Genomic DNA, 19,243 nt, shown 5'->3' with positions numbered 1-19,243 from the left:
ATTATGACATCATACTGTGACATCACAAATGTTCTAGAATGTACTATTATGACATCACAAATGTTCTAGAATGTTATATTATGACATCATACTGTGACATCACAAATGTTCTAGAATGTTCTATTATGACATCATACTGTGACATCACAGATGTTCTAGAATGTTCTATTATGACATCATACGGTAACATCACAAATGTTCTAGACTTTTCTATTATGACATCATACTGTGACATCACAAATGTTCTAGAATGCTGTATGATGTCATAATAGGACATTCTAGAACATTTGTGATATAAATTTATATACGCAGGAAAGATCTAAGAAGAAGAAGAAGAGCTCATCAAAAGAATTGCGGAGGGCAGTAATACGCCACGATGCGTCTACACTGCCGGAAATTCTAAAGAAGAAGAAGAAGATCTGTTCTCAAAATCAAAACAAGATCAGTCAAGATGGCAGCAGCTATGGATGTTGATACCCCAAGTGGCACGAACAGTGGTGCAAGCAAGAAACGTTTTGAAGTTAAAAAGTGGAATGCTGTGGCACTGTGGGCCTGGGACATTGTGGTGGACAACTGCGCTATTTGCCGGAATCACATTATGGACCTCTGTATAGAATGCCAGGCCAACCAAGCCTCTGCCACATCTGAGGAGTGCACTGTAGCCTGGGGTGTCTGCAATCACGCATTTCATTTCCACTGCATCTCTCGCTGGCTGAAGACCAGGCAGGTGTGTCCCCTAGATAACAGGGAGTGGGAGTTTCAGAAATATGGACACTAGGTGCAACATTCTGGACCATTACTTCTGGGCCTTCTGGACGTGTCACACTGGCTGTTTGCTTTCCCTCCTGTCTACAACCCTACGTTATGACTATTCTCTTGTCTACAACCCTACGTTATGACTGTTCTCTTGTCTACAACCCTATGAGACGCCTGGCTGGCAGCATCCTGGAAACGATCATGGGAGTCGGCTGGGCCCTCCCGTATCCAGCGATACATCCAGGACCCAGGAGTTAATGTAAAAGGAGACGATTTGCCACGCCATCTATGGACCTCGCTGAACCGTCTATGCACTGGAGTCGGGCGCTTCTGGTTTCCATGAAGAAGTGGGGCCTCATGGACAGTGCGGCATGCAAGTGTGGAGAGCCTGAACAGACTGCCGAGCATATTATCACCGGCTGCCCCCTCTACAGCCCGCCCTCAGAAGCTGGTATTTTCGACGCAGGACCAGAGACGAGGGCGTGGCTGCAGGACACGGAGTTGGCCATCTGATGATACACGAAAGAAGAAGATCGGTACTTGATATCAGCCGATACTGAAAGTTTAGTACTCTGAATCGGTATCAGCAGTGAAAAGGTGGTAATATCATTCCATCCCTAAGCCATGTTACTCCATTTTTATTCCGGATAGCTTGAAAGCAACCTTTTAGTTAAATTTGCAATGTTGTTGTGAACTGAAAATAAACCTTCATGAAACACCAGTAAAATAGTCCATCCATCACTCTCCCAGGGTTGCTACAGTGTGTGTTTTCCTGGCTGTGGTGGTGGGCTGCGCTTCAGGTGATGGGGCTGGGCTGGGGGTCCGGGCGTTCCCTGGGCCCGGTGCATGCGGGGAGATGAGATGAGGGGGGTGTGTGTTTTCTTGTCTAGCTCCGGGGGGGGGGGGGGGGGGGGGGGTTGAATGGGCTGGTTTCCCAGAATGTTGGAGTTTTCCTTTAAGTTTTCTCAATTGTGGGCGCAGTATAAGAACTGAGGAGGGCAGTAATACACAATTTAAGCAAGCCTAGTAATAGACACAATATTTCTGACACTGTGAATACATTCCCTGAGGTCCATATATGTCCCTAGATACCAATAATATGCAAATGGTCCTTGTAGAAATGGAGCAATATTCCATTTACCTAGTTATATATTTTAGGCGAAAATATTCCATGGGTGGAACAGGTTAAGTACTGTATGTACATTTTATTTTATTCTACTGTTGCACTTTCTATATCACCACTCAGCACTGTCACTTTTTCTTAAATCATTATGCTGGTTTTTATTGTGTTTCTTTCCTATGTATTCTATTGTGTATTTTATTGACATGCTGTAGGTCGAGGGGGCAAGACCCAAGAATGTATCTCTTTTTGTATGTGAATGCGACAAGATGCAACAATAAAACTGAATCTGAATCTCACCAGCATGAACACTAAATACAGGCACAGACTGGATGTGGAAAATGATTTAAGACTGAAATTGTCCTATACAACCTAACATTGCAGAGTTATGCGCGACAGTCTAGACAGATTGATTTACAGTATGACATGATCTCATTTGCGGTCGCCGATAGTGACGGGTTGACCTTCTGTCGCATGGCAGTGCGACAGAAGGGTCTTGCAGTGCATGGCGGAATGTTTCTTTCTTTTTTCTTTTTATTATTATTATTATTCCTTTTGTTTTTCTTGTTGCTTAAGGTGCACTTTACTCTGCGGAACTAGACTTTAAGTTCACCATAAATGAGTTTGTCACCACAAAAACAAATATTATGACATCATACTGTGACATCACAAATGTTCTAGAATGTTGTATTATGACATCATACTGTGACATCACAAATGTTCTAGAATGTTGTATTATGAGATCACTGTAACATCACAAATGTTCTAGAATGTTCTATTATGACATCATACTGTGACGTCACAAATGTTCTAGCATGTGCTATTATGACATCATACTGTGACATCACAGATGTTCTAGAATGTTCTATTATGACATCATACGGTAACATCACAAATGTTCTAGAATGTTCTATTATGACATCATACTGTGACATCACAAATGTTCTAGAATGTTGTATGATGTCATAATAGGACATTCTAGAACATTTGTGATATAAATATATATACGCAGGAAAGATCTGTTCTCAAAATCAAAACAAGATCAGTCAAGATGGCAGCAGCTATGGATGTTGATACCCCAAGTGGCACGAACAGTGGTGCAAGCAAGAAACGTTTTGAAGTTAAAAAGTGGAATGCTGTGGCACTGTGGGCCTGGGACATTGTGGTGGACAACTGCGCTATTTGCCGGAATCACATTATGGACCTCTGTATAGAATGCCAGGCCAACCAAGCCTCTGCCACATCTGAGGAGTGCACTGTAGCCTGGGGTGTCTGCAATCACGCATTTCATTTCCACTGCATCTCTCGCTGGCTGAAGACCAGGCAGGTGTGTCCCCTAGATAACAGGGAGTGGGAGTTTCAGAAATATGGACACTAGGTGCAACATTCTGGACCATTACTTCTGGGTCTTCTGGACGTGTCACACTGGCTGTTTGCTTTCCCTCCTGTCTACAACCCTACGTTATGACTATTCTCTTGTCTACAACCCTACGTTATGACTGTTCTCTTGTCTACAACCCTATGAGACGCCTGGCTGGCAGCATCCTGGAAACGATCATGGGAGTCGGCTGGGCCCTCCCGTATCCAGCGATACATCCAGGACCCAGGAGTTAATGTAAAAGGAGACGATTTGCCACGCCATCTATGGACCTCGCTGAACCGTCTATGCACTGGAGTCGGGCGCTTCTGGTTTCCATGAAGAAGTGGGGCCTCATGGACAGTGCGGCATGCAAGTGTGGAGAGCCTGAACAGACTGCCGAGCATATTATCACCGGCTGCCCCCTCTACAGCCCGCCCTCAGAAGCTGGTATTTTCGACGCAGGACCAGAGACGAGGGCGTGGCTGCAGGACACGGAGTTGGCCATCTGATGATACACGAAAGAAGAAGATCGGTACTTGATATCAGCCGATACTGAAAGTTTAGTACTCTGAATCGGTATCAGCAGTGAAAAGGTGGTAATATCATTCCATCCCTAAGCCATGTTACTCCATTTTTATTCCGGATAGCTTGAAAGCAACCTAGTTAGTTAAATTTGCAATGTTGTTGTGAACTGAAAATAAACCTTCATGAAACACCAGTAAAATAGTCCATCCATCACTCTCCCAGGGTTGCTACAGTGTGTGTTTTCCTGGCTGTGGTGGTGGGCTGCGCTTCAGGTGATGGGGCTGGGCTGGGGGTCCGGGCGTTCCCTGGGCCCGGTGCATGCGGGGAGATGAGATGAGGGGGGTGTGTGTTTTCTTGTCTAGCTCCGGGGGGGGGGGGGGGGGGGGGTTGAATGGGCTGGTTTCCCAGAATGTTGGAGTTTTCCTTTAAGTTTTCTCAATTGTGGGCGCAGTATAAGAACTGAGGAGGGCAGTAATACACAATTTAAGCAAGCCTAGTAATAGACACAATATTTCTGACACTGTGAATACATTCCCTGAGGTCCATATATGTCCCTAGATACCAATAATATGCAAATGGTCCTTGTAGAAATGGAGCAATATTCCATTTACCTAGTTATATATTTTAGGCGAAAATATTCCATGGGTGGAACAGGTTAAGTACTGTATGTACATTTTATTTTATTCTACTGTTGCACTTTCTATATCACCACTCAGCACTGTCACTTTTTCTTAAATCATTATGCTGGTTTTTATTGTGTTTCTTTCCTATGTATTCTATTGTGTATTTTATTGACATGCTGTAGGTCGAGGGGGCAAGACCCAAGAATGTATCTCTTTTTGTATGTGAATGCGACAAGATGCAACAATAAAACTGAATCTGAATCTCACCAGCATGAACACTAAATACAGGCACAGACTGGATGTGGAAAATGATTTAAGACTGAAATTGTCCTATACAACCTAACATTGCAGAGTTATGCGCGACAGTCTAGACAGATTGATTTACAGTATGACATGATCTCATTTGCGGTCGCCGATAGTGACGGGTTGACCTTCTGTCGCATGGCAGTGCGACAGAAGGGTCTTGCAGTGCATGGCGGAATGTTTCTTTCTTTTTTCTTTTTATTATTATTATTATTCCTTTTGTTTTTCTTGTTGCTTAAGGTGCACTTTACTCTGCGGAACTAGACTTTAAGTTCACCATAAATGAGTTTGTCACCACAAAAACAAATATTATGACATCATACTGTGACATCACAAATGTTCTAGAATGTTGTATTATGACATCATACTGTGACATCACAAATGTTCTAGAATGTTGTATTATGAGATCACTGTAACATCACAAATGTTCTAGAATGTTCTATTATGACATCATACTGTGACGTCACAAATGTTCTAGCATGTGCTATTATGACATCATACTGTGACATCACAGATGTTCTAGAATGTTCTATTATGACATCATACGGTAACATCACAAATGTTCTAGAATGTTCTATTATGACATCATACTGTGACATCACAAATGTTCTAGAATGTTGTATGATGTCATAATAGGACATTCTAGAACATTTGTGATATAAATATATATACGCAGGAAAGATCTGTTCTCAAAATCAAAACAAGATCAGTCAAGATGGCAGCAGCTATGGATGTTGATACCCCAAGTGGCACGAACAGTGGTGCAAGCAAGAAACGTTTTGAAGTTAAAAAGTGGAATGCTGTGGCACTGTGGGCCTGGGACATTGTGGTGGACAACTGCGCTATTTGCCGGAATCACATTATGGACCTCTGTATAGAATGCCAGGCCAACCAAGCCTCTGCCACATCTGAGGAGTGCACTGTAGCCTGGGGTGTCTGCAATCACGCATTTCATTTCCACTGCATCTCTCGCTGGCTGAAGACCAGGCAGGTGTGTCCCCTAGATAACAGGGAGTGGGAGTTTCAGAAATATGGACACTAGGTGCAACATTCTGGACCATTACTTCTGGGTCTTCTGGACGTGTCACACTGGCTGTTTGCTTTCCCTCCTGTCTACAACCCTATGTTATGACTATTCTCTTGTCTACAACACTACGTTATGACTGTTCTCTTGTCTACAACCCTATGAGACGCCTGGCTGGCAGCATCCTGGAAACGATCATGGGAGTCGGCTGGGCCCTCCCGTATCCAGCGATACATCCAGGACCCAGGAGTTAATGTAAAAGGAGACGATTTGCCACGCCATCTATGGACCTCGCTGAACCGTCTATGCACTGGAGTCGGGCGCTTCTGGTTTCCATGAAGAAGTGGGGCCTCATGGACAGTGCGGCATGCAAGTGTGGAGAGCCTGAACAGACTGCCGAGCATATTATCACCGGCTGCCCCCTCTACAGCCCGCCCTCAGAAGCTGGTATTTTCGACGCAGGACCAGAGACGAGGGCGTGGCTGCAGGACACGGAGTTGGCCATCTGATGATACACGAAAGAAGAAGATCGGTACTTGATATCAGCCGATACTGAAAGTTTAGTACTCTGAATCGGTATCAGCAGTGAAAAGGTGGTAATATCATTCCATCCCTAAGCCATGTTACTCCATTTTTATTCCGGATAGCTTGAAAGCAACCTTTTAGTTAAATTTGCAATGTTGTTGTGAACTGAAAATAAACCTTCATGAAACACCAGTAAAATAGTCTATCCATCACTCTCCCAGGGTTGCTACAGTGTGTGTTTTCCTGGCTGTGGTGGTGGGCTGCGCTTCAGGTGATGGGGCTGGGCTGGGGGTCCGGACGTTCCCTGGGCCCGGTGCATGCGGGGAGATGAGATGAGGGGGGTGTGTGTTTTCTTGTCTAGCTCCGGGGGGGGGGGGGGGGTTGAATGGGCTGGTTTCCCAGAATGTTGGAGTTTTCCTTTAAGTTTTCTCAATTGTGGGCGCAGTATAAGAACTGAGGAGGGCAGTAATACGCAATTTAAGCAAGCCTAGTAATAGACACAATATTTCTGACACTGTGAATACATTCCCTGAGGTCCATAGATGTCCCTAGATACCAATAATATGCAAATAGCCTTGTAGAAGTGGGGCAATATTCCATTTACCTAGGTATATATTTTAGGCGAAAATATTCCATGGGTGGAACAGGTTAAGTACTGTATGTACATTTTATTTTATTCTACTGTTGCACTTTCTATATCACCACTCAGCACTGTCACTTTTTCTTAAATCATTATGCTGGTTTTTATTGTGTTTCTTTCCTATGTATTCTATTGTGTATTTTATTGACATGCTGTAGGTCGAGGGGGCAAGACCCAAGAATGTATCTCTTTTTGTATGTGAATGCGACAAGATGCAACAATAAAACTGAATCTGAATCTCACCAGCATGAACACTAAATACAGGCACAGACTGGATGTGGAAAATGATTTAAGACTGAAATTGTCCTATACAACCTAACATTGCAGAGTTATGCGCGACAGTCTAGACAGATTGATTTACAGTATGACATGATCTCATTTGCGGTCGCCGATAGTGACGGGTTGACCTTCTGTCGCATGGCAGTGCGACAGAAGGGTCTTGCAGTGCATGGCGGAATGTTTCTTTCTTTTTTCTTTTTATTATTATTATTATTCCTTTTGTTTTTCTTGTTGCTTAAGGTGCACTTTACTCTGCGGAACTAGACTTTAAGTTCACCATAAATGAGTTTGTCACCACAAAAACAAATATTATGACATCATACTGTGACATCACAAATGTTCTAGAATGTTGTATTATGACATCATACTGTGACATCACAAATGTTCTAGAATGTTGTATTATGAGATCACTGTAACATCACAAATGTTCTAGAATGTTCTATTATGACATCATACTGTGACGTCACAAATGTTCTAGCATGTGCTATTATGACATCATACTGTGACATCACAGATGTTCTAGAATGTTCTATTATGACATCATACGGTAACATCACAAATGTTCTAGAATGTTCTATTATGACATCATACTGTGACATCACAAATGTTCTAGAATGTTGTATGATGTCATAATAGGACATTCTAGAACATTTGTGATATAAATATATATACGCAGGAAAGATCTGTTCTCAAAATCAAAACAAGATCAGTCAAGATGGCAGCAGCTATGGATGTTGATACCCCAAGTGGCACGAACAGTGGTGCAAGCAAGAAACGTTTTGAAGTTAAAAAGTGGAATGCTGTGGCACTGTGGGCCTGGGACATTGTGGTGGACAACTGCGCTATTTGCCGGAATCACATTATGGACCTCTGTATAGAATGCCAGGCCAACCAAGCCTCTGCCACATCTGAGGAGTGCACTGTAGCCTGGGGTGTCTGCAATCACGCATTTCATTTCCACTGCATCTCTCGCTGGCTGAAGACCAGGCAGGTGTGTCCCCTAGATAACAGGGAGTGGGAGTTTCAGAAATATGGACACTAGGTGCAACATTCTGGACCATTACTTCTGGGTCTTCTGGACGTGTCACACTGGCTGTTTGCTTTCCCTCCTGTCTACAACCCTATGTTATGACTATTCTCTTGTCTACAACACTACGTTATGACTGTTCTCTTGTCTACAACCCTATGAGACGCCTGGCTGGCAGCATCCTGGAAACGATCATGGGAGTCGGCTGGGCCCTCCCGTATCCAGCGATACATCCAGGACCCAGGAGTTAATGTAAAAGGAGACGATTTGCCACGCCATCTATGGACCTCGCTGAACCGTCTATGCACTGGAGTCGGGCGCTTCTGGTTTCCATGAAGAAGTGGGGCCTCATGGACAGTGCGGCATGCAAGTGTGGAGAGCCTGAACAGACTGCCGAGCATATTATCACCGGCTGCCCCCTCTACAGCCCGCCCTCAGAAGCTGGTATTTTCGACGCAGGACCAGAGACGAGGGCGTGGCTGCAGGACACGGAGTTGGCCATCTGATGATACACGAAAGAAGAAGATCGGTACTTGATATCAGCCGATACTGAAAGTTTAGTACTCTGAATCGGTATCAGCAGTGAAAAGGTGGTAATATCATTCCATCCCTAAGCCATGTTACTCCATTTTTATTCCGGATAGCTTGAAAGCAACCTTTTAGTTAAATTTGCAATGTTGTTGTGAACTGAAAATAAACCTTCATGAAACACCAGTAAAATAGTCTATCCATCACTCTCCCAGGGTTGCTACAGTGTGTGTTTTCCTGGCTGTGGTGGTGGGCTGCGCTTCAGGTGATGGGGCTGGGCTGGGGGTCCGGACGTTCCCTGGGCCCGGTGCATGCGGGGAGATGAGATGAGGGGGGTGTGTGTTTTCTTGTCTAGCTCCGGGGGGGGGGGGGGGTTGAATGGGCTGGTTTCCCAGAATGTTGGAGTTTTCCTTTAAGTTTTCTCAATTGTGGGCGCAGTATAAGAACTGAGGAGGGCAGTAATACGCAATTTAAGCAAGCCTAGTAATAGACACAATATTTCTGACACTGTGAATACATTCCCTGAGGTCCATAGATGTCCCTAGATACCAATAATATGCAAATAGCCTTGTAGAAGTGGGGCAATATTCCATTTACCTAGGTATATATTTTAGGCGAAAATATTCCATGGGTGGAACAGGTTAAGTACTGTATGTACATTTTATTTTATTCTACTGTTGCACTTTCTATATCACCACTCAGCACTGTCACTTTTTCTTAAATCATTATGCTGGTTTTTATTGTGTTTCTTTCCTATGTATTCTATTGTGTATTTTATTGACATGCTGTAGGTCGAGGGGGCAAGACCCAAGAATGTATCTCTTTTTGTATGTGAATGCGACAAGATGCAACAATAAAACTGAATCTGAATCTCACCAGCATGAACACTAAATACAGGCACAGACTGGATGTGGAAAATGATTTAAGACTGAAATTGTCCTATACAACCTAACATTGCAGAGTTATGCGCGACAGTCTAGACAGATTGATTTACAGTATGACATGATCTCATTTGCGGTCGCCGATAGTGACGGGTTGACCTTCTGTCGCATGGCAGTGCGACAGAAGGGTCTTGCAGTGCATGGCGGAATGTTTCTTTCTTTTTTCTTTTTATTATTATTATTATTCCTTTTGTTTTTCTTGTTGCTTAAGGTGCACTTTACTCTGCGGAACTAGACTTTAAGTTCACCATAAATGAGTTTGTCACCACAAAAACAAATATTATGACATCATACTGTGACATCACAAATGTTCTAGAATGTTGTATTATGACATCATACTGTGACATCACAAATGTTCTAGAATGTTGTATTATGAGATCACTGTAACATCACAAATGTTCTAGAATGTTCTATTATGACATCATACTGTGACGTCACAAATGTTCTAGCATGTGCTATTATGACATCATACTGTGACATCACAGATGTTCTAGAATGTTCTATTATGACATCATACGGTAACATCACAAATGTTCTAGAATGTTCTATTATGACATCATACTGTGACATCACAAATGTTCTAGAATGTTGTATGATGTCATAATAGGACATTCTAGAACATTTGTGATATAAATATATATACGCAGAAAAGATCTGTTCTCAAAATCAAAACAAGATCAGTCAAGATGGCAGCAGCTATGGATGTTGATACCCCAAGTGGCACGAACAGTGGTGCAAGCAAGAAACGTTTTGAAGTTAAAAAGTGGAATGCTGTGGCACTGTGGGCCTGGGACATTGTGGTGGACAACTGCGCTATTTGCCGGAATCACATTATGGACCTCTGTATAGAATGCCAGGCCAACCAAGCCTCTGCCACATCTGAGGAGTGCACTGTAGCCTGGGGTGTCTGCAATCACGCATTTCATTTCCACTGCATCTCTCGCTGGCTGAAGACCAGGCAGGTGTGTCCCCTAGATAACAGGGAGTGGGAGTTTCAGAAATATGGACACTAGGTGCAACATTCTGGACCATTACTTCTGGGTCTTCTGGACGTGTCACACTGGCTGTTTGCTTTCCCTCCTGTCTACAACCCTACGTTATGACTATTCTCTTGTCTACAACCCTACGTTATGACTGTTCTCTTGTCTACAACCCTATGAGACGCCTGGCTGGCAGCATCCTGGAAACGATCATGGGAGTCGGCTGGGCCCTCCCGTATCCAGCGATACATCCAGGACCCAGGAGTTAATGTAAAAGGAGACGATTTGCCACGCCATCTATGGACCTCGCTGAACCGTCTATGCACTGGAGTCGGGCGCTTCTGGTTTCCATGAAGAAGTGGGGCCTCATGGACAGTGCGGCATGCAAGTGTGGAGAGCCTGAACAGACTGCCGAGCATATTATCACCGGCTGCCCCCTCTACAGCCCGCCCTCAGAAGCTGGTATTTTCGACGCAGGACCAGAGACGAGGGCGTGGCTGCAGGACACGGAGTTGGCCATCTGATGATACACGAAAGAAGAAGATCGGTACTTGATATCAGCCGATACTGAAAGTTTAGTACTCTGAATCGGTATCAGCAGTGAAAAGGTGGTAATATCATTCCATCCCTAAGCCATGTTACTCCATTTTTATTCCGGATAGCTTGAAAGCAACCTAGTTAGTTAAATTTGCAATGTTGTTGTGAACTGAAAATAAACCTTCATGAAACACCAGTAAAATAGTCCATCCATCACTCTCCCAGGGTTGCTACAGTGTGTGTTTTCCTGGCTGTGGTGGTGGGCTGCGCTTCAGGTGATGGGGCTGGGCTGGGGGTCCGGGCGTTCCCTGGGCCCGGTGCATGCGGGGAGATGAGATGAGGGGGGTGTGTGTTTTCTTGTCTAGCTCCGGGGGGGGGGGGGGGGGGGGGGGGGGGGGGGGTTGAATGGGCTGGTTTCCCAGAATGTTGGAGTTTTCCTTTAAGTTTTCTCAATTGTGGGCGCAGTATAAGAACTGAGGAGGGCAGTAATACACAATTTAAGCAAGCCTAGTAATAGACACAATATTTCTGACACTGTGAATACATTCCCTGAGGTCCATATATGTCCCTAGATACCAATAATATGCAAATGGTCCTTGTAGAAATGGAGCAATATTCCATTTACCTAGTTATATATTTTAGGCGAAAATATTCCATGGGTGGAACAGGTTAAGTACTGTATGTACATTTTATTTTATTCTACTGTTGCACTTTCTATATCACCACTCAGCACTGTCACTTTTTCTTAAATCATTATGCTGGTTTTTATAGTGTTTCTTTCCTATGTATTCTTTTGTGTATTTTATTGACATGCTGTAGGTCGAGGGGGCAAGACCCAAGAATGTATCTCTTTTTGTATGTGAATGCGACAAGATGCAACAATAAAACTGAATCTGAATCTCACCAGCATGAACACTAAATACAGGCACAGACTGGATGTGGAAAATGATTTAAGACTGAAATTGTCCTATACAACCTAACATTGCAGAGTTATGCGCGACAGTCTAGACAGATTGATTTACAGTATGACATGATCTCATTTGCGGTCGCCGATAGTGACGGGTTGACCTTCTGTCGCATGGCAGTGCGACAGAAGGGTCTTGCAGTGCATGGCGGAATGTTTCTTTCTTTTTTCTTTTTATTATTATTATTATTCCTTTTGTTTTTCTTGTTGCTTAAGGTGCACTTTACTCTGCGGAACTAGACTTTAAGTTCACCATAAATGAGTTTGTCACCACAAAAACAAATATTATGACATCATACTGTGACATCACAAATGTTCTAGAATGTTGTATTATGACATCATACTGTGACATCACAAATGTTCTAGAATGTTGTATTATGAGATCACTGTAACATCACAAATGTTCTAGAATGTTCTATTATGACATCATACTGTGACGTCACAAATGTTCTAGCATGTGCTATTATGACATCATACTGTGACATCACAGATGTTCTAGAATGTTCTATTATGACATCATACGGTAACATCACAAATGTTCTAGAATGTTCTATTATGACATCATACTGTGACATCACAAATGTTCTAGAATGTTGTATGATGTCATAATAGGACATTCTAGAACATTTGTGATATAAATATATATACGCAGGAAAGATCTGTTCTCAAAATCAAAACAAGATCAGTCAAGATGGCAGCAGCTATGGATGTTGATACCCCAAGTGGCACGAACAGTGGTGCAAGCAAGAAACGTTTTGAAGTTAAAAAGTGGAATGCTGTGGCACTGTGGGCCTGGGACATTGTGGTGGACAACTGCGCTATTTGCCGGAATCACATTATGGACCTCTGTATAGAATGCCAGGCCAACCAAGCCTCTGCCACATCTGAGGAGTGCACTGTAGCCTGGGGTGTCTGCAATCACGCATTTCATTTCCACTGCATCTCTCGCTGGCTGAAGACCAGGCAGGTGTGTCCCCTAGATAACAGGGAGTGGGAGTTTCAGAAATATGGACACTAGGTGCAACATTCTGGACCATTACTTCTGGGTCTTCTGGACGTGTCACACTGGCTGTTTGCTTTCCCTCCTGTCTACAACCCTACGTTATGACTATTCTCTTGTCTACAACCCTACGTTATGACTGTTCTCTTGTCTACAACCCTATGAGACGCCTGGCTGGCAGCATCCTGGAAACGATCATGGGAGTCGGCTGGGCCCTCCCGTATCCAGCGATACATCCAGGACCCAGGAGTTAATGTAAAAGGAGACGATTTGCCACGCCATCTATGGACCTCGCTGAACCGTCTATGCACTGGAGTCGGGCGCTTCTGGTTTCCATGAAGAAGTGGGGCCTCATGGACAGTGCGGCATGCAAGTGTGGAGAGCCTGAACAGACTGCCGAGCATATTATCACCGGCTGCCCCCTCTACAGCCCGCCCTCAGAAGCTGGTATTTTCGACGCAGGACCAGAGACGAGGGCGTGGCTGCAGGACACGGAGTCGGCCATCTGATGATACACGAAAGAAGAAGATCGGTACTTGATATCAGCCGATACTGAAAGTTTAGTACTCTGAATCGGTATCAGCAGTGAAAAGGTGGTAATATCATTCCATCCCTAAGCCATGTTACTCCATTTTTATTCCGGATAGCTTGAAAGCAACCTAGTTAGTTAAATTTGCAATGTTGTTGTGAACTGAAAATAAACCTTCATGAAACACCAGTAAAATAGTCCATCCATCACTCTCCCAGGGTTGCTACAGTGTGTGTTTTCCTGGCTGTGGTGGTGGGCTGCGCTTCAGGTGATGGGGCTGGGCTGGGGGTCCGGGCGTTCCCTGGGCCCGGTGCATGCGGGGAGATGAGATGAGGGGGGTGTGTGTTTTCTTGTCTAGCTCCGGGGGGGGGGGGGGGGGGGGTTGAATGGGCTGGTTTCCCAGAATGTTGGAGTTTTCCTTTAAGTTTTCTCAATTGTGGGCGCAGTATAAGAACTGAGGAGGGCAGTAATACACAATTTAAGCAAGCCTAGTAATAGACACAATATTTCTGACACTGTGAATACATTCCCTGAGGTCCATATATGTCCCTAGATACCAATAATATGCAAATGGTCCTTGTAGAAATGGAGCAATATTCCATTTACCTAGTTATATATTTTAGGCGAAAATATTCCATGGGTGGAACAGGTTAAGTACTGTATGTACATTTTATTTTATTCTACTGTTGCACTTTCTATATCACCACTCAGCACTGTCACTTTTTCTTAAATCATTATGCTGGTTTTTATTGTGTTTCTTTCCTATGTATTCTATTGTGTATTTTATTGACATGCTGTAGGTCGAGGGGGCAAGACCCAAGAATGTATCTCTTTTTGTATGTGAATGCGACAAGATGCAACAATAAAACTGAATCTGAATCTCACCAGCATGAACACTAAATACAGGCACAGACTGGATGTGGAAAATGATTTAAGACTGAAATTGTCCTATACAACCTAACATTGCAGAGTTATGCGCGACAGTCTAGACAGATTGATTTACAGTATGACATGATCTCATTTGCGGTCGCCGATAGTGACGGGTTGACCTTCTGTCGCATGGCAGTGCGACAGAAGGGTCTTGCAGTGCATGGCGGAATGTTTCTTTCTTTTTTCTTTTTATTATTATTATTATTCCTTTTGTTTTTCTTGTTGCTTAAGGTGCACTTTACTCTGCGGAACTAGACTTTAAGTTCACCATAAATGAGTTTGTCACCACAAAAACAAATATTATGACATCATACTGTGACATCACAAATGTTCTAGAATGTTGTATTATGACATCATACTGTGACATCACAAATGTTCTAGAATGTTGTATTATGAGATCACTGTAACATCACAAATGTTCTAGAATGTTCTATTATGACATCATACTGTGACGTCACAAATGTTCTAGCATGTGCTATTATGACATCATACTGTGACATCACAGATGTTCTAGAATGTTCTATTATGACATCATACGGTAACATCACAAATGTTCTAGAATGTTCTATTATGACATCATACTGTGACATCACAAATGTTCTAGAATGTTGTATGATGTCATAATAGGACATTCTAGAACATTTGTGATATAAATATATATACGCAGGAAAGATCTGTTCTCAAAATCAAAACAAGATCAGTCAAGATGGCAGCAGCTATGGATGTTGATACCCCAAGTGGCACGAACAGTGGTGCAAGCAAGAAACGTTTTGAAGTTAAAAAGTGGAATGCTGTGGCACTGTGGGCCTGGGACATTGTGGTGGACAACTGCGCTATTTGCCGGAATCACATTATGGACCTCTGTATAGAATGCCAGGCCAACCAAGCCTCTGCCACATCTGAGGAGTGCACTGTAGCCTGGGGTGTCTGCAATCACGCATTTCATTTCCACTGCATCTCTCGCTGGCTGAAGACCAGGCAGGTGTGTCCCCTAGATAACAGGGAGTGGGAGTTTCAGAAATATGGACACTAGGTGCAACATTCTGGACCATTACTTCTGGGTCTTCTGGACGTGTCACACTGGCTGTTTGCTTTCCCTCCTGTCTACAACCCTACGTTATGACTATTCTCTTGTCTACAACACTACGTTATGACTGTTCTCTTGTCTACAACCCTATGAGACGCCTGGCTGGCAGCATCCTGGAAACGATCATGGGAGTCGGCTGGGCCCTCCCGTATCCAGCGATACATCCAGGACCCAGGAGTTAATGTAAAAGGAGACGATTTGCCACGCCATCTATGGACCTCGCTGAACCGTCTATGCACTGGAGTCGGGCGCTTCTGGTTTCCATGAAGAAGTGGGGCCTCATGGACAGTGCGGCATGCAAGTGTGGAGAGCCTGAACAGACTGCCGAGCATATTATCACCGGCTGCCCCCTCTACAGCCCGCCCTCAGAAGCTGGTATTTTCGACGCAGGACCAGAGACGAGGGCGTGGCTGCAGGACACGGAGTTGGCCATCTGATGATACACGAAAGAAGAAGATCGGTACTTGATATCAGCCGATACTGAAAGTTTAGTACTCTGAATCGGTATCAGCAGTGAAAAGGTGGTAATATCATTCCATCCCTAAGCCATGTTACTCCATTTTTATTCCGGATAGCTTGAAAGCAACCTTTTAGTTAAATTTGCAATGTTGTTGTGAACTGAAAATAAACCTTCATGAAACACCAGTAAAATAGTCTATCCATCACTCTCCCAGGGTTGCTACAGTGTGTGTTTTCCTGGCTGTGGTGGTGGGCTGCGCTTCAGGTGATGGGGCTGGGCTGGGGGTCCGGACGTTCCCTGGGCCCGGTGCATGCGGGGAGATGAGATGAGGGGGGTGTGTGTTTTCTTGTCTAGCTCCGGGGGGGGGGGGGGGGGTTGAATGGGCTGGTTTCCCAGAATGTTGGAGTTTTCCTTTAAGTTTTCTCAATTGTGGGCGCAGTATAAGAACTGAGGAGGGCAGTAATACGCAATTTAAGCAAGCCTAGTAATAGACACAATATTTCTGACACTGTGAATACATTCCCTGAGGTCCATAGATGTCCCTAGATACCAATAATATGCAAATAGCCTTGTAGAAGTGGGGCAATATTCCATTTACCTAGGTATATATTTTAGGCGAAAATATTCCATGGGTGGAACAGGTTAAGTACTGTATGTACATTTTATTTTATTCTACTGTTGCACTTTCTATATCACCACTCAGCACTGTCACTTTTTCTTAAATCATTATGCTGGTTTTTATTGTGTTTCTTTCCTATGTATTCTATTGTGTATTTTATTGACATGCTGTAGGTCGAGGGGGCAAGACCCAAGAATGTATCTCTTTTTGTATGTGAATGCGACAAGATGCAACAATAAAACTGAATCTGAATCTCACCAGCATGAACACTAAATACAGGCACAGACTGGATGTGGAAAATGATTTAAGACTGAAATTGTCCTATACAACCTAACATTGCAGAGTTATGCGCGACAGTCTAGACAGATTGATTTACAGTATGACATGATCTCATTTGCGGTCGCCGATAGTGACGGGTTGACCTTCTGTCGCATGGCAGTGCGACAGAAGGGTCTTGCAGTGCATGGCGGAATGTTTCTTTCTTTTTTCTTTTTATTATTATTATTATTATTCCTTTTGTTTTTCTTGTTGCTTAAGGTGCACTTTACTCTGCGGAACTAGACTTTAAGTTCACCATAAATGAGTTTGTCACCACAAAAACAAATATTATGACATCATACTGTGACATCACAAATGTTCTAGAATGTTGTATTATGACATCATACTGTGACATCACAAATGTTCTAGAATGTTGTATTATGAGATCACTGTAACATCACAAATGTTCTAGAATGTTCTATTATGACATCATACTGTGACGTCACAAATGTTCTAGCATGTGCTATTATGACATCATACTGTGACATCACAGATGTTCTAGAATGTTCTATTATGACATCATACGGTAACATCACAAATGTTCTAGAATGTTCTATTATGACATCATACTGTGACATCACAAATGTTCTAGAATGTTGTATGATGTCATAATAGGACATTCTAGAACATTTGTGATATAAATATATATACGCAGAAAAGATCTGTTCTCAAAATCAAAACAAGATCAGTCAAGATGGCAGCAGCTATGGATGTTGATACCCCAAGTGGCACGAACAGTGGTGCAAGCAAGAAACGTTTTGAAGTTAAAAAGTGGAATGCTGTGGCACTGTGGGCCTGGGACATTGTGGTGGACAACTGCGCTATTTGCCGGAATCACATTATGGACCTCTGTATAGAATGCCAGGCCAACCAAGCCTCTGCCACATCTGAGGAGTGCACTGTAGCCTGGGGTGTCTGCAATCACGCATTTCATTTCCACTGCATCTCTCGCTGGCTGAAGACCAGGCAGGTGTGTCCCCTAGATAACAGGGAGTGGGAGTTTCAGAAATATGGACACTAGGTGCAACATTCTGGACCATTACTTCTGGGTCTTCTGGACGTGTCACACTGGCTGTTTGCTTTCCCTCCTGTCTACAACCCTACGTTATGACTATTCTCTTGTCTACAACCCTACGTTATGACTGTTCTCTTGTCTACAACCCTATGAGACGCCTGGCTGGCAGCATCCTGGAAACGATCATGGGAGTCGGCTGGGCCCTCCCGTATCCAGCGATACATCCAGGACCCAGGAGTTAATGTAAAAGGAGACGATTTGCCACGCCATCTATGGACCTCGCTGAACCGTCTATGCACTGGAGTCGGGCGCTTCTGGTTTCCATGAAGAAGTGGGGCCTCATGGACAGTGCGGCATGCAAGTGTGGAGAGCCTGAACAGACTGCCGAGCATATTATCACCGGCTGCCCCCTCTACAGCCCGCCCTCAGAAGCTGGTATTTTCGACGCAGGACCAGAGACGAGGGCGTGGCTGCAGGACACGGAGTTGGCCATCTGATGATACACGAAAGAAGAAGATCGGTACTTGATATCAGCCGATACTGAAAGTTTAGTACTCTGAATCGGTATCAGCAGTGAAAAGGTGGTAATATCATTCCATCCCTAAGCCATGTTACTCCATTTTTATTCCGGATAGCTTGAAAGCAACCTAGTTAGTTAAATTTGCAATGTTGTTGTGAACTGAAAATAAACCTTCATGAAACACCAGTAAAATAGTCCATCCATCACTCTCCCAGGGTTGCTACAGTGTGTGTTTTCCTGGCTGTGGTGGTGGGCTGCGCTTCAGGTGATGGGGCTGGGCTGGGGGTCCGGGCGTTCCCTGGGCCCGGTGCATGCGGGGAGATGAGATGAGGGGGGTGTGTGTTTTCTTGTCTAGCTCCGGGGGGGGGGGGGGGGGGTTGAATGGGCTGGTTTCCCAGAATGTTGGAGTTTTCCTTTAAGTTTTCTCAATTGTGGGCGCAGTATAAGAACTGAGGAGGGCAGTAATACACAATTTAAGCAAGCCTAGTAATAGACACAATATTTCTGACACTGTGAATACATTCCCTGAGGTCCATATATGTCCCTAGATACCAATAATATGCAAATGGTCCTTGTAGAAATGGAGCAATATTCCATTTACCTAGTTATATATTTTAGGCGAAAATATTCCAT

General features: G+C 43.9%; 8 protein-coding genes across 8 annotated transcripts; all 8 read left to right on the top strand.

Annotated features, from left to right (window-relative positions):
• Nucleotides 1-451: 451 nt before the first annotated feature.
• Nucleotides 452-778, top strand: LOC311224035 (E3 ubiquitin-protein ligase RBX1; the record flags this gene model as incomplete). Its single annotated transcript, XM_084308837.1, has 1 exon — nucleotides 452-778. The coding sequence occupies one exon, from the start codon at nucleotides 452-454 to the stop codon at nucleotides 776-778; it is 327 nt and encodes a 108-aa protein (XP_084164963.1).
• A 2,149-nt stretch (nucleotides 779-2,927) lies between these two features.
• On the top strand, nucleotides 2,928-3,254 carry LOC311224020 (E3 ubiquitin-protein ligase RBX1; the record flags this gene model as incomplete). The annotated part of the gene is made up of 1 exon (XM_084308816.1): nucleotides 2,928-3,254. The coding sequence occupies one exon, from the start codon at nucleotides 2,928-2,930 to the stop codon at nucleotides 3,252-3,254; it is 327 nt and encodes a 108-aa protein (XP_084164942.1).
• A 2,148-nt stretch (nucleotides 3,255-5,402) lies between these two features.
• On the top strand, nucleotides 5,403-5,729 carry LOC311223042 (E3 ubiquitin-protein ligase RBX1; the record flags this gene model as incomplete). The annotated part of the gene is made up of 1 exon (XM_084307738.1): nucleotides 5,403-5,729. One exon carries the CDS (start codon nucleotides 5,403-5,405, stop codon nucleotides 5,727-5,729), a length of 327 nt encoding a protein of 108 aa, XP_084163864.1.
• A 2,141-nt stretch (nucleotides 5,730-7,870) lies between these two features.
• Nucleotides 7,871-8,197, top strand: LOC311224033 (E3 ubiquitin-protein ligase RBX1; the record flags this gene model as incomplete). Its single annotated transcript, XM_084308835.1, has 1 exon — nucleotides 7,871-8,197. The coding sequence occupies one exon, from the start codon at nucleotides 7,871-7,873 to the stop codon at nucleotides 8,195-8,197; it is 327 nt and encodes a 108-aa protein (XP_084164961.1).
• Nucleotides 8,198-10,337: 2,140 nt separating this feature from the next.
• Nucleotides 10,338-10,664, top strand: LOC311223245 (E3 ubiquitin-protein ligase RBX1; the record flags this gene model as incomplete). The annotated part of the gene is made up of 1 exon (XM_084308015.1): nucleotides 10,338-10,664. One exon carries the CDS (start codon nucleotides 10,338-10,340, stop codon nucleotides 10,662-10,664), a length of 327 nt encoding a protein of 108 aa, XP_084164141.1.
• A 2,159-nt stretch (nucleotides 10,665-12,823) lies between these two features.
• Nucleotides 12,824-13,150, top strand: LOC311224245 (E3 ubiquitin-protein ligase RBX1; the record flags this gene model as incomplete). Its single annotated transcript, XM_084309150.1, has 1 exon — nucleotides 12,824-13,150. One exon carries the CDS (start codon nucleotides 12,824-12,826, stop codon nucleotides 13,148-13,150), a length of 327 nt encoding a protein of 108 aa, XP_084165276.1.
• A 2,147-nt stretch (nucleotides 13,151-15,297) lies between these two features.
• On the top strand, nucleotides 15,298-15,624 carry LOC311224392 (E3 ubiquitin-protein ligase RBX1; the record flags this gene model as incomplete). The annotated part of the gene is made up of 1 exon (XM_084309359.1): nucleotides 15,298-15,624. The coding sequence occupies one exon, from the start codon at nucleotides 15,298-15,300 to the stop codon at nucleotides 15,622-15,624; it is 327 nt and encodes a 108-aa protein (XP_084165485.1).
• A 2,145-nt stretch (nucleotides 15,625-17,769) lies between these two features.
• Nucleotides 17,770-18,096, top strand: LOC311248854 (E3 ubiquitin-protein ligase RBX1; the record flags this gene model as incomplete). Its single annotated transcript, XM_084338084.1, has 1 exon — nucleotides 17,770-18,096. The coding sequence occupies one exon, from the start codon at nucleotides 17,770-17,772 to the stop codon at nucleotides 18,094-18,096; it is 327 nt and encodes a 108-aa protein (XP_084194210.1).
• Nucleotides 18,097-19,243: the final 1,147 nt, after the last annotated feature.

The sequence above is a fragment of the Notolepis coatsorum genome (assembly GCF_963971535.1).
Source record: "Notolepis coatsorum genome assembly, chromosome: 2".
Lineage (NCBI taxonomy): Eukaryota > Metazoa > Chordata > Actinopteri > Aulopiformes > Paralepididae > Notolepis > Notolepis coatsorum.
Note: the sequence above shows the minus strand (reverse complement) of the source record. Positions and strands in the feature narration are given on the sequence as shown.